This window comes from Dermacentor andersoni, chromosome 6 (genome assembly GCF_023375885.2).
Source record: "Dermacentor andersoni chromosome 6, qqDerAnde1_hic_scaffold, whole genome shotgun sequence".
Lineage (NCBI taxonomy): Eukaryota > Metazoa > Arthropoda > Arachnida > Ixodida > Ixodidae > Dermacentor > Dermacentor andersoni.
Window position 1 is genome coordinate 106,562,233 of NC_092819.1, and position 14,186 is coordinate 106,576,418.

At 43.6% G+C, this 14,186-nt stretch overlaps 1 protein-coding gene across 1 annotated transcript in view; it reads left to right on the forward strand.

The window, feature by feature from the left end:
* The first annotated feature begins 369 nt into the window (after nucleotides 1–369).
* LOC126522315 (uncharacterized) overlaps nucleotides 370–14,186 on the forward strand; it is a 69,567-nt gene continuing 55,750 nt past the window's right edge. The window contains exons 1-3 of the mRNA XM_050171042.2: nucleotides 370–1,011; nucleotides 8,414–8,608; nucleotides 11,637–11,890. Of these exons, the coding sequence (XP_050026999.1) occupies nucleotides 719–1,011; nucleotides 8,414–8,608; nucleotides 11,637–11,890 (742 nt within the window). The 5' untranslated portion in view covers nucleotides 370–718. The remainder of the gene's footprint in view (nucleotides 1,012–8,413; nucleotides 8,609–11,636; nucleotides 11,891–14,186) is intronic.

Sequence of the window (14,186 nt, forward strand, 5' to 3'; positions counted from 1 at the left end):
AAATAGGGGCGACGACCTTCCACAACTCCAGAACATCACAGTCATAGGCAAAGACCGTTTGCACATGTACTAACCAGCCAAACAAACTAACCACGGCAGCGAAGACCACATAAATCGAAGATACAACGCAGAAACATGTCGAAAAGGTTTCACCATAGAGAAAGGTTACACCCTGTTTCACAGACGCTCACAAGAAATGTCCAAAGCATGTACAAAGCGCACTACCGCCGCCTTTTAAAAATCCAACGGGAGCCAAGTTAAATCAGCTATAGTTGGCTATTTGGGTGAACGCAGCGAGGGCGTTACAGCAACCCGGTGAACGCAACGCACCCGTTCGAACCACCGGGTACGCGCAACGCCGGCCCTTTAATCTACTTTAGGAATGACGAAAGGACAGGTCTACACTTGGGAACGCAAATGTTTATACCACTGATAGTGGCAGTGGTTTACACCATAGACTTTCCTACAAAATTGTTTACGCTTCGATGGGCTCTCCACCTGACCTCGACTGCGGTACCGGCCGCGCCTCCTCGAAAGAGAGGAAGGGTAAAAAGGCACGCCAATTCAGAGAGGGAGAGGAGCATGCAACTTTGCGTTTCTCCTCGCTCAAAGCTTCCAGTTAACATGTCCGCGCCCAGACCCATGGCTGCGTACGCCAGCGCTTCGTGATTGTGCGGGAAGCAAAAAAAGAGAGTGGCTACCCGCGAGCGAAAAAGTCATGGCTGTGGTGCGTGCGGTGATCGTGAACTTTGTGTTGGCCTGTGCGTGCGTCGGTGTGCTCGCGCAGTTCAACTGGCACGTGCGGGACAACTTCGACGACATCCGGACACGGATCGACAAAGTTAGAGGCGAAAACTGTCGGGTCGTCGATGTCAACGAGCTCTTCCTGCCCAACGAAACCGTCACTCATGTGCCCAACATCCAGAGGCTCAACATCGATCCGGTCTTTCCGAACCGGACCAATCTACTACACGTACACAACATGGCCATTTCGCGGGCATTCTTCTTCAGGTAAGCTATGCGATGCGTCGCTGGCGACGCCCTGTTTTGCTAGATGCGCTCCCCACGGAAAAAGCGGCACATCGACTCATCGCATTCCACGATCGCGTACGTGCGCTCTCGGCATCGCTAGGCGTCCGCTCGGATGCCGAAACATAAGTTCTCGACCGTTGTGGTTTGCTCGGAAAGGTGTACGACTTGACGTGCATCAAAGCACGACGCAGGAGTTACAGGCTGGATAAACAGCATCCTGTCAATTCATAGTTCGCGTGTGTAAAATTTTGACCGTATAGCTGCCTCTCGATCGAAGGAGCCCCTTCTAAGCCGAGGACACGCATTCAAATCCCGTTGCCGTTTGTGTGAAGCCTTACAAACCAGCGCTGCGCGTACTTACGCGGGAAGCGCAGATTTTTGAAAAACCTGATTCGCTCGTAACACGCGACAACAGCGCAGCCGCGTTTCTTCAAATCCGTTCCACTTTCGACGGCGGCCTCGAAGCGATCATGCATGTCTTGTTACACTGTGTTGCAGCTTACGATGCATTGCGAAGGCGTGTTGCGCGTAGTTCTGTTTTGACGCAGCGGTGAAGTCGCCCCGCGTCACTACGCGCAGTGGTAACCGACGAGAAAACGGGTGTTGAAACCGCAACAGTGCTTGTACTGTCGCAACTCATGCATACCTCATGCCGCCGTGGTCTGCGGCCTTGCGAGAGCTTTCTGTGGGAAGGGGTACTTCTTTATGATGTGCATCATTAACGCCGCGAGTGACCGTGCAAATCCCGAATTAGCAAATCAAGCAGTCGCCTGGTTGAGAATCATTCACTTAATTTATCACAAGGGGATCCTTCCGTAGCTAAACAATGTCGCATCGACAGACGCCATACCTTACTTCCCTCTTTATGTATTGTTGTTCTATACTTGCGTTTCATTCCGTAGCCAACGTACGCATTCAAACAGTTTAGTAATCAGTTCCCATATACTTAATTTCCATCATGTTTACCCCTTCGGCTTATCAAGTACTTAATTACCAGGTTCCGTATTCTCTTGCACATTTCAGACAATTGCTGTTGGATTAGCAGCCCATTACTTCCCTGTGCTTTGTGCAGCAAGAAATTCAGCTGCACAGATCATAAAAGCTTTTGTAAGGAACAGCACAAACAATCGCATAGAAAACTATTGTGTCAAATAAAAGCTTCATAAATCCTCAATTTTCTAATTCTTCATGCTTCATGAACAGTTGCCAAGGTATAGCTGTTCTTTTCTGTAAGCCATCTCACATTCTATTGTGAGTGTACATCTGTGGTCAAAAGTATATGAACTGGGGAACTTGCAAAAAGCCAGAATTCGCTTGTTTCTTTGGTATGTAACTATAGTCCTTCGTTTATGGATTTTACATTTTCTTAAACTTGGGGTTTATGAATCAGGCATTAATTTGAAAGAGGAGAACAGGAGAGAATTTGGGGGCTTTTGTGCCTGCACCCCAAAGTTTGGGGATTATTGTGGTGACTTTTGGATAGTGTCCAAAATACTTTCCAATACTCTCCCTTTGGACACAAACATCCTATGTAAATAAGTGAAATCACTTACAGAAACATGTAATCGCAAGGAGAGCTGCTTGCAAATCATATGGCGAACTTATCTCTGCGAATCCTCATTCTCAGGCATTATTAATATATTCAAAATAAATCACATTGAAGGAAACAACAAATAAAGTTGGATTTGTCGATGCCTTTTTTGCTCCCATTCTTCACACTTTATTGACAAAGGAAAAATACAAAAGCTGTGCACACAGGTACACTTCACAGGCATTTGTGAAGCTTTTCCTTATATTACTAGCCCTTGTTGCCATGCAATATCATACCTTTATGTTTCCGTACTATACACTTATGACATAAAATTATTCCAATCCGTTTCTCTTCCCAATCGGCCATTAGCCCTCCCTGATAGGTCAAAATGGCTTGGGCTCTGCCCATGTAGGCATGGTGCCCTCCCATATGGGCAGAGCCCGAGCCATTTTGACCTATCAGGGAGGGCTAATGGCCGATTTGGGATAAAAACAGATTGGAATAGTTTTACGTTATACCAGCCTTGGTTTGTTGTGAATGCTCTTGCAACAACATACCAAAATATATTCACGCATAATATTTGCAAACAATATTCACGAATCAGCCACTCTTCTTTCAATGTAACGTAGTTGGGTTAACCATCCTGTCAATGTCCCAGCTACTGTTAGCAATGCGGAGCAATGTCAATGTTGCGTTAATTTACTTCCCGGCACATTACCAGATGTATGTGACCGCTGTGACGTGCAGAAAATGCGATACAATGCACCATTGTCATATTCACGTAAACAGGGCTACTAAAGAAGCAACAAGGTTTCATTCACTAAAGGTCAGCAGGCGCTGAATATATTACATTTTAAATCGAAGCTTTCTTTGACTTTCGTGCTGCTGCTGCTGCTGCTGCTGCTGCTGCTATTGTCTTGCACGTGGTGTCGAGGGATGTCTCGGAGCCTGTATATACATGGCAGGAGCGTGGCAGAGAGGAAAGTCGAAGCGAGAAGCTCGTTTGCTCCTTTCCGTCGTGTGACATGTGCACAGTGCCCTATGGAGCTCCATGGGTGTCGTCAGATTAGCCTCTTGACAGCTGTAATTAACCATGACCCCACTCAAAAGCATTGCAGAAAATACAGCGCTTACATTTCTACTAATGTGCAAGCCCAGAGGGGACCTAGATAGAACTGTAGAGAGGAGGCAGAGAATGGGTAGAACCGACGCAGTCCAGGAACGAGTGAGTAGCAGCCTTGCCACTTTCGCAGTTCCCATACTTGGGCAGTGGGTGGTTGAGGGAAAAGATGATGTGAGAAGGCAAGGAAACAGTGGTTACAGGCAAACTAAAGGTACGGTACAGTAAGCTTCTGCTATTTCTGAACAATAAGTATCATGCAAATTTGTCAATCAAACAACTGACTCAAAGCCGCATTGAAACACAGTAATGTCCAGGCGATACTGCAGAAGTGGTCGCAGGTCAAATGAACACTTTTGCGCCTGCTGCAGTAACTTGACCGATATGGCATTGCTCGAAGTCACACGTTTAATCCCGACTGTGGCAGCCGAATTTTGACAGGAGCGAAATACAAATAGTGCTTAGATTTCGGTGCATGTTAAAGAACACCGAAGTGTCAAAATTAATCTGAGATCCGCCACTATGGCGTGCCTCATAATCTGATCATGGTTTTGGCATGTCCAGCGTCATTCGTTCATATTAAACAGCACCAAAAAATGTGGACAAGGAAGGGCACGAGACCAGCGCTGGTCCCGTAGCCTTCCTTGTCCATGTTTTTTTTTTTTTGTGTGCAGTTTAAAATGAAGGATCCATACCAACTAGCTTGTGTCTGGACCCTTCTGACCTATAATTCAATTAAAGTTTAACACTTCTGCCACGATGCTATGTGCCATGTGAGGCAAGAGAACGCTCAACCCTATTAAAGATTATGAAAAATGGCGCACAACGCCTCAAGCAAACATGTCTCCCTGTGTGTTGACTTCCACTAATTTTACATTCGTGTTAACTGAAAAGATTTTCCTACAGCTATCTGCTGAAAGAAATTTCAAGTAACGTTGTCAACAGCTTTGTCAACATGGAATTCATCATTTGCAGCTGGAAATTGTTAAATTTTGGTCAGTTAATCTTTGTTTACATTTGCAGGCAGGATAGGAAATTATAATTCCAATGACAACACACATCACAGTTATAACTAGCATTTATAAAAAAAAAATATCTATCTTCATCTCCCATCACATATTTGAAGGAAAAAGGCGGCACAAATATGCGTCTCGCTCACATGCTTTGGGAAAACAAAAGGGCTGAAAAGCATGGGCCCTGTCAACAGAGTGCTGCATCATTTCCAGGCAGTATCTTGTATTGGAAGTAAAAGCTTGGTGATATAATGAGCCACTTGCTTTTTAGCACACATCTCATAACAGTGAAATGATTTCACTGGCCATGTAATTATTATTTAGTTTGAAAACATATATATACAGTTGAGCGACAGGAAAGAAGGAGAAAGGTAGGCTGGCAGCTGCCACTGAAAGGGCTGCTGCACTTGTCGGTTCTTGAAGAGAAAAGAAAGAACGAGATGACAGATCACAAAGAGTAGAGTATGGCAATGGGAACTGAAGAGAAAAACCAAGGAACTCTCTAGGTTGCACTAATTACAGTACAATACAAAAAAGTCCAAGGTCTCATCACTTGCTAACAAACAAAAGAAAGATTACATACGGGAAGCCAGGGCAGTTTCTTCTAGGAAAGTAAGTAGAGCATGATGAGCTTGGTCGTGTCGAGATGCACAGTCACTGGGATGCAGGCATTCATGGGGCTACAGTGAGAATCATGCATAGAACAGATGATTGTCCCGGTGCAATCACACATTGCTGCTGCAGTGTCGTAGTGGGTCTTTTGGGTAGTGCTTGAATTTTTCTTTCTTGTGCAATAGAGTTGATGTTGAACAACCTTGTGGCTTCTTATGTCATTGTTTAAAAAGCTAATTTGGTGCCAGAATAGTTATATAGTGCTAGTTCACTTCAGCCTTGAGGGTTGCTGACTGGCTGATTGTATGAAAGTGTAACCTTGTGGGTTAAAAGAAACGTCATTAACTAAAAGACTTCAAATTGTGCAGTTAAGCATCCTGAACATTTTGGTCACCTTGGGTTCTTTAACAGCCATCTAGTTTAAGTCCATCAGCATGTTTGCAGTCTGCCCTCATTGGAGTGTGGCTGCTGCGGCAGGTGCCATTAACCAATGGGTATCATCTTTGCATATCTTGCATTATTTGGGTTGACTTAACCATTCCAGCCAGAAATTGCCCATAGGCTAGGATTGGATACGGCACAAAATGCTGGAGGGGCAGCATTTTATGTAATAAGGTGTACAAGCAGTACGTCAAGTTGTTGAAGGAATGGAATTTATGTGTGCATTAAATAACAGTAAAACATAGCTATAACATGTTTACTTATTTATTTGAAGATAATATTAGTCCAGTCCTGGACATAGATAGAAGTCGTAAGTACAGTTAACAAATAGTACATTCGCACTTGTATTTAATAACAGCTTGGCACATCAGTAAAATAAAGCAATGATTTAATATTTCAGTACAGTAATGCAATACAATGGCTATCCTTGCAAGCATACTGAAACAAGGGCAGAGCGAAAATTCGGCATTTGCAATGTGAGCATGACGACAATTTTATTTGTACAATAACAACACAGGCCAATACAGTAACAACACGTTAGCACATCAGTAGATAAAGAAAATGGCTGTGGTTTAGCTCTGGTTAAACCTGGTTGAATTGCGAAAGCAACGTTTCCTGGGCACGTTGCAACCTCTTTCTCTCATTCTTCCTAGCTTGTTTAGCTTTCGCCTTAGAATTTAACTATTCCGAAGCAGTAGAGCAACTAGATTCAGATATAGACTCTTCGTCGGTAACTTCCTTGGCAAGACTGATGACCAACGTGTAGCGCACCACTATCTATCCCGGTGAAGCCACCACGAAGCGAGCGCAAGGCGAGGAGGTCGTCATATCAACGGAGAGACCACTAGAGACCACCTGTTAGGCGCGGCGCCGGCTCGGGGGGCACGGCACATGTTACTAAAGCCTTTCCATCCACGTGCCACCGCCGACCAGGTTGGCGCGGGGATGGAGGGGCTTTACACACGACGAGCGGCTCCCTTCTAGCTGCGGTGGAGCTTCTAACAAGCTGACGTCACACCACCTGCTAAGCGCCGCGCCGGCTCTGGGTGGGGGGCCACGGCATATGCGACGAGTGGTTAGACCTGGTGTAGTATTGCTTTCGCAATAATAGCACATTAGCCCTTCACTGCACTAACAAAATCCTATCCTTGCAGTCAGGACGGGTAATTGGAGATTGCAGGGAGAGTCCTTCGTCCTGCAGTGGACATAAAACAGGCTGATGATGATGATGGTGATCCTTGCAGTCTGAAACAAGCATTGAGAACAAATTGCTAATTTTGGCATTTACATGCTCAGGAAGATGATCCCATTCATGCGCAGTTAACAACAAAAACAAGTGAATGTTTGAAACAGTTATTTGGGAATTATGGTTCCCTCACGTGTTTGTTGTGCTTATTGCAAGTAATCACATCAATTCTTTATTTATCTAGAGGCTGTTGTCTCTACAAGTGTTCCTCATTTTTTGTATTGTCCCGGTGTAATGATAGTGAAGAAGGAGAAACACTACCGGGAGGAATGAGTGAAGAATTTAATTCTTTATCAGGTGAACTTGTGCCCAACAAGAAAAGCGACACTCAGACGACAATGATATCGGTGAGGTCATCGGTTGTTGAAACTACACTCGCAGCCCAAGTCCCCATACATTCCAGATATTATTGCCGATGCTCCTTTAGATTACAGAATGTAAACACCATTTCCTCAGAATGACTGAAAGCTGAGTAAACTGGTAGGCATTCGTGATACAGAAGAGCAGGCATGCAAAACACGGCCACAACTACAGAGAGGGACAACTCACTAAGGCCGAGTATCAACTAAAATGTTGCATATTGGCTGAAAAAAAAAAAACAAAAAACAAAAAAAAAACATGTGAGACATAATACCTATCTGCACTTCATTATCTAGGAAAGACTTCCCAAGCATTTCAGTCATGGACACGTGTCGACACCCGCCAAAAATGGTGGTTTAAACATCACAATTTCTCTTTATGCATGATAATCGAGGGCTGACTTATGCACATGCTGCCACTATTATTCACATGCCATATGTCAACCATAAGCAACAGTTCATTTTTATGTCTGAATGGAGCCTTACCGTCTGCAAATTTAGGAGAACATTTTCAATTGCGGCAGTGCCTCGAAATGTGCATTGCCGTGCATGCAATGTGATTAGACGCTGCTGCCTCGCTGTCAGTTTGGTGACAATGTTTACGAAGTTTCTGATGCACAAAGCATGTATTTGCTTGAGGATGATACTGTATAATGGTGATAAACCAGTGAAAGCAGTCACCAACAAAACGTAAGACAGTATGCACTTGGCAGTATGCCTGATGGCTTGTGAGGGAATTTGCAGTATTGTAAGTGCCAGTGTGCGACCTCATTGTTCCTAATCTGTGCAGGTCACCATCACCCTTAAATCTTTCTCATCGGTACAGATTATCGTCAGCACATTCCTTCATTGTCGTAGCTTGAGCTTGGCAAGAATAAAACGGTTCTTTAGGGTATATTATAGTGCTAGTGGTCCAGAGCAGCCATAAACACTATAAATCAGTGTTGTTTCTGATAGCACTAGGCTTTTCTTCCACTTATGTCAGGAGCCTTTGTTTCCCTGTTCCAGCTTTATTGTGAAGAAATGACCATCCCTGCGTGTTCTTCTCTTGTGGTGCAGTTTCATCCTGCAGAAGGCAGCGGACAATGACGAGCCTGGTTTCATGTACTACTTCATGTCGGTGATCTCAGATGTGGCCGCCAACCGTTTTATCAACAGCAGCGCCATCTACTACGGCCCCAACATGTCATTCACACCGTCATACAAGGGTTTCTTCAACAAGACCATGCCCTTGTTTGCACCGAGGGCGTACAGGTGAGTGTGGCTGGCCAAATATGTGTTGTGATGTGCAGGTTGCTCAGTTGTGCAGCAGTGTGCGTGCACGTGTGTGTCCGTCCCCATGAGTATAGCAGCTTTTCTACAGGGTGTCCCTGCTATCATGCACCAAGCTCTTCTTTTTTTTGTTTGAAAAGAAATGCCTTTTAGGCTTTAGAACATATTTGAAAACATAAATTTCAATTGTTTTGCGGCAATATTATGTGTGGCTCTACTTTCCACATTTTAAGGAGACCCTGTGAAACACAAAAAAGACCTGACACTGCTTCTTGCTTGCATCTCACTGCAGTGGCACTCAATCATGCTACAAGGCAACTAAATGCATTCCCCATGGTTGCATTTGCATGGTTGTGTGTCATTTGATATGGCTGTAACATTTCTGCTAGCGACGAGGCCTCGTGTCTAATCACTTGACAATTTGTAACAGTGGTAAGCATGATGCCAAGGCTAAGTTATCAAAAACATTGCAGCTCATGCTCTTAACCCTTTAACCCTCAATCTCGAGCTGTACTCATCATGGGAGGTTGTACCAATATCGCCAGGGACAAGCCACACTCACTCAGCCTGATGTTGCGCTGCTGCCGTTGCCAAAGACGAATTATGGTCGGCATTGAGGGAACATTGCCTTCAAAGTAATTTTGCTTTTTGTTTAATCTGTGTGTTAATTCTAACCAGAAACCAATAAAGTAATATATCTTCAGAATCAAAATGTCATAGAAAAAATTATGACTGCATAAAAAACTTAGAGAGTTTGATATGTCTCTCCAGAATTAATTTGGGGATTAAAGGGTTAATTTTTCATGTGAAGCCAATTTGAAAACGGCCATGAATGTAGCAGCCACCTTAAAGAAGAAATTAGATTTCATGTGTATGATTGAAATGGTCAATTACACGGGCAGAATTAGTTTTGTTCGCCACGTGTCTGAAGGAAGCACTGCGGCGGTGCACAAGTGGGAAGCTGGGTTGGCTTTTAAATATGTTGTGAGCTTTTTCTTAAGATGGGCAGAAAAAAGCCCAGTGCAGGAGATAGCGTACCGCAAACAAAACCTCTGAAAGTGGAGTTTTTGGTTATGCTCTAAAACCTAGTGTTTGTGTATGTGCCATGAGTGTAATAATTCAGTTATTAATTAACCATTACAAACTAATAATTAGAAACAGTATAGAAACACTGAACTCTTCTTCAAGTTGGTGTTAACAGCATATAGTCTGTTTCATCTGGATATAAGCCTTCGCTTTTTAAAAGACTTCGTGCATGGTAGCTGGCACACACTGTATATGAAGTATACCTGCAAATGCATTGATTTCAATTTTGTTTTATGATAAATTACTATAATAAAAAGAAAAGGCTAAAGACAGACATGTTTGGCATCATTATGTCATTTACTGTGCAGGGCTGTTAACTAACTCTGGTTGTTTTATCTCATTTTATTAATCTGCAAGCAAAGCACACTTGCTCCTTGCCACCCTGAGCTGCCATGCTTCCGTCAACGAATTGGACAACCTTTCTTAATTATGACAGTGCCAATTATCATGTGACCTTGAAACTTTGGATATCTCATCTTTAGCTCTTTGACTCTCTTTGTACTAAATCTTATCTCTAAATCTCTCATAGCCTGCCCAAGAAAACAATTTAAAGTGTTTGCTTCTAGCGTTACACTAAAGCATGGTGTTAGACTTTTCTTTTTTCCATGGATTATTGGTTTGCGCACTGAAAGTTTCATGCAGAATGAATGCAGCATGAGGTTTTATGGCGCAGATCACATGGTAATACAGTCTGATAAAAATTAACAAAAGATCTGAGCTACATTGAAAAATAGAAAATGAATGTAAGAGCAAAGTGTATGGCAGATAACTTGTGCGATCATAGTAAATGCCCCAAACAATGAGCATGCCCACTAAGTGCCTATCTGATCCAGTTTCTTTCTTCTCATTTTTCTCTTCTTTGTGTAACATTCTTTGCACTGCTGTGCTTCAAAGACATTAGTCATAAGCTGTTGATTCCTACCACATCATCATTGTTTTTTGGGAGGGTTATAGAAAAAAAAAAGTCTGTTAATTTTACATTGCATGTGAGTTCTACCTTTTACGTTTTCCATATGCATGATGAGCTGAACCATTTGCTTGCTGAAAATACATAAGACCAGCTCAGTCCGAACTGAATAGCTGGCATGTCAGTGTGATATCATGGATTTCCACGTATTTTTACATGTCTGGGCTGTGCAGAAATAACTATCAACGCTTGCTGTGTTAAGTCTTTGGCTTCTTTATTATGCAATTTTATCTTTATTTATGAGTTAAATGAGTACTCCCAAGCATGTACTGTCAAAGCCCGTGAGGAGCAGGGGTGGAAACTCCAAGGTGGTGTCATTGCACCTCTTTCATGGTTATGTCTTTTCTGGCTTAGCAAGCTTTCGCTTATGGTAAAACGGCCTTCTTTCTTTTTTTTTTTTTAGATACTCTGGGACCGTGATTTACCCATCCAGCATAACCTGATAGTATTCAGCTTTAGCATGACTGAAAAGCAGGCCTAACCTGTTTGTACCATGTGCAGTTAGTAGGCAGCCTTTTAAACAATCAATGGCATATATGTTTCGCTTGTGTGCTGTTGTGCAAGAAATGATGCGCTTCTGTGAATGCTTGTTTGCTCTGGCTCAGTGACTGTAGCATTCTCCTGTTAAGTGCAAGGTCACAGGTTTGATTCCCAACCGTAGTAGCTGCACTTTGGATAAAGGCAAATTGCAGAAATGCTCGTGTACTTGGGGTAAAGAACCTCGAGTAGTCAAGATTAACTTGTAGCTTTCCACTGTGGTGTTGCTTATAGTTCCAGTGTTGCTTCAGGACGTTGAACCCCACGAATGAATTATTCAGTCTTGCGTGGGCACTTGCTTTCCTCGGCAGCAGCTGTTCTTGCTGAGCTATTGACAAATGTGAGGGCTTTACTGTGGTTATGCCATGACCACTTCTACTCTGCATTTTTGCTCACATGTGCTGCCTTGCATTCTTTTAGGGCTGACGACTTCAATGACCCATACCATCTAGAGGGCACGTCAACGTTGAACACAATCGACGCTGTGGATCTGGGTGCCATTCCTGTGGACACACCAAGCCGCAACTACTCGAGTGACCAGTACCGCATCAATGAGTGGTACCACCACTGGCTGCCAGATCTGACCAAGCGCCAGGACTCCAAGACTACGTACACCATTCAGATCACCCACTTCAATGGCACCAACGAGACCTTTGTGTGGCACGGACCTCCGGGTGAGTCAAGCCTCCTTCTGTTTCCTGAAAATAAGCAGCTAGTGACTTCCTCCACCAAGTTTCAAGGTGCATCAAAAAGAAAGGTCTTGGTTTTGGTCTGACCTGGCACTACATGTAGCTACTACAGTCAAACCCAAATAATAGTAGAGAGTTTTAGAATAGGGGCCCCAATGCTTTGGGGCCCCAAAGAACTTCGCAGGTGTTAGCGTTGGGGCACTCAGGAGTGAAGAGTTTTAGAATATGTTTTAGAATAGTTTTAGAATACGTTTGAGCTGACAGTTTTAGAATACGTCTTGTGCTGACAGCACCACTACGGCGTCAAAGAAAAGCTATTAGAAATAATTAAACAAAATATACTATTTTATGATGGGAATAGTAATTTTGACTTGCATGTATTTGCGTTTAATTACAAATTATAGGTTATTCTGTAAGCAGGAAACAATTAGTTGCGCTTAATTTTGAGCAAACCAACTTTACATGCCTTCACCAGCCAAGCTTAACTGTATTAGGCCTACGAGCCATAAAATCCACTATCGAATTCAGAATCAGCGGCATCTAATGAATCAATCTTCATAACACACGCTAGTTGAGAGAAAGCGATAATCGCAGTCACTTCTCCTAGCTTGCGAACTTCACGCGTTACCACGAATCGAACCCAGTTTAGTTCTAGGTTAGAGCCGTCGCTTTGATGGGTGCCGCCATGTTTGCTTACGCAAAGCTTTTGGGGCCGCTATTTGGGCTCCCGCTAAATCGGCGAAATAGCATTCCCAATGCAAAACCCAAGCGCAGTTTGCATCTCGCGCATGCACAGTGGCCTCGACGCTATTTCCTTGGGGCCCCAAAACGTTTGGGGCCCCTATTCTAAAACTCTCTAGTGAAACTGGGTACAGTGTATTGCACTCTATGTTGAACACGCAAAAGGTGTTACATGATTTTCATACACACTAAATTGTCCCTTGAATGGTTGTACAGTAAACCCTCCTTAACTGGAACCCTGATATCTTGATGGTCAAGTTACATTTTGTTCCAGCCATGGTTTAAACCCATGTGTATTTCGCCTATCATTTCTTAAAGTTATTGTGCTGCACTTGAGATATCTCGACTTCGAAATCACCAGGAAAAGGGCAGTGGTGCAGCATAGGTAGAGTCGCTTGCACTCACTCTTTTACACGGCGGCTACTCGCTAGCCGAGCGAGATGCTGTGCCAGGCCACGCTCATCTTTCCCGCTTCTTTCTATCAGTCACCACTCTTGCGCACTTGCCCGGCTGTTCGCTGTCACTTTGTTTTGGCTTCTGTGGTAGTGGTATGCTGGGTGTCGCTCTTTTTGTTTCTTTCCCCTCTCATTTAGGGCACTGTCAGTGGCACATCAATGTGGTCAAGGCATATTAATCGTGATTTTGAGCAAGATGATTGGCATTTTTGAGCAGGTGCAATCAGCCCTTGCACTGCTTCAAAAAGAAGCCAGTATGCAAGGCCACAGCGTTCCAGCAAGATTGCAGCTTGATATGGATGCTAGCTTCATGTTCGCTCGACCGTGAGGCGTGAATGCTCAGTTCAGTTCCACTCATTACCTTAAAAGTCCCCTGTAGGGACGTTATATAAAGGGTGGTTTTTTATAAAACAGCAAAAACATTGTGAGATATAGTCAGGTAACAAAGTAGTCTGTTACAAGTTCTATAAACAAAGACGGACAAGTGAAATGCTGTGTCACTCGGAGGTGTCTGCTAAAGGCTTGACAATTGTGCACTTTACCAATTATGGTTTTTGAAGGTATGTTGTCTAGAATTCATTACGATGTGGAAAGTGTCAGTGTCAGCTTTTTTTAGATGTCTGAAAATGGTTATGCTTGAATGATTGTCGTCAAGTATATCATTAAGATCAATTGTCTTGACTGTGTACTACCAAGTATGTTGTCTTGGCACAGCGCCGGTAATGGTGTTGCCTGTCGATGCCGATGTTGCAAGGTTTAAAGCATGGAAAAGTGACCTAAAATATTACTAGCTGTATTTGGGAAAGGCTCCATGTGGTCGGTGTGTGGCCAAAGGGCTTCTATTTTTGTGATTTCGCTTATGCCAAAATTCCGCTGATATTAAAACATCTTATGGTTTTTCACAGTTTCGAGTTAACGAGGGCTTACTGCACTGAATTCCGCACGCCAACAGCCTGCTCCATATAACTGCCCGCAACAGCATCTCTTGTTCCATGTATGCTTTCTGAGCATTTCTTTTTTTATCAAGCGGCTCACCGTGCTTGACAGCGTGTTACTTAATTGCGCTGCTATGTGAATCAGGTCGC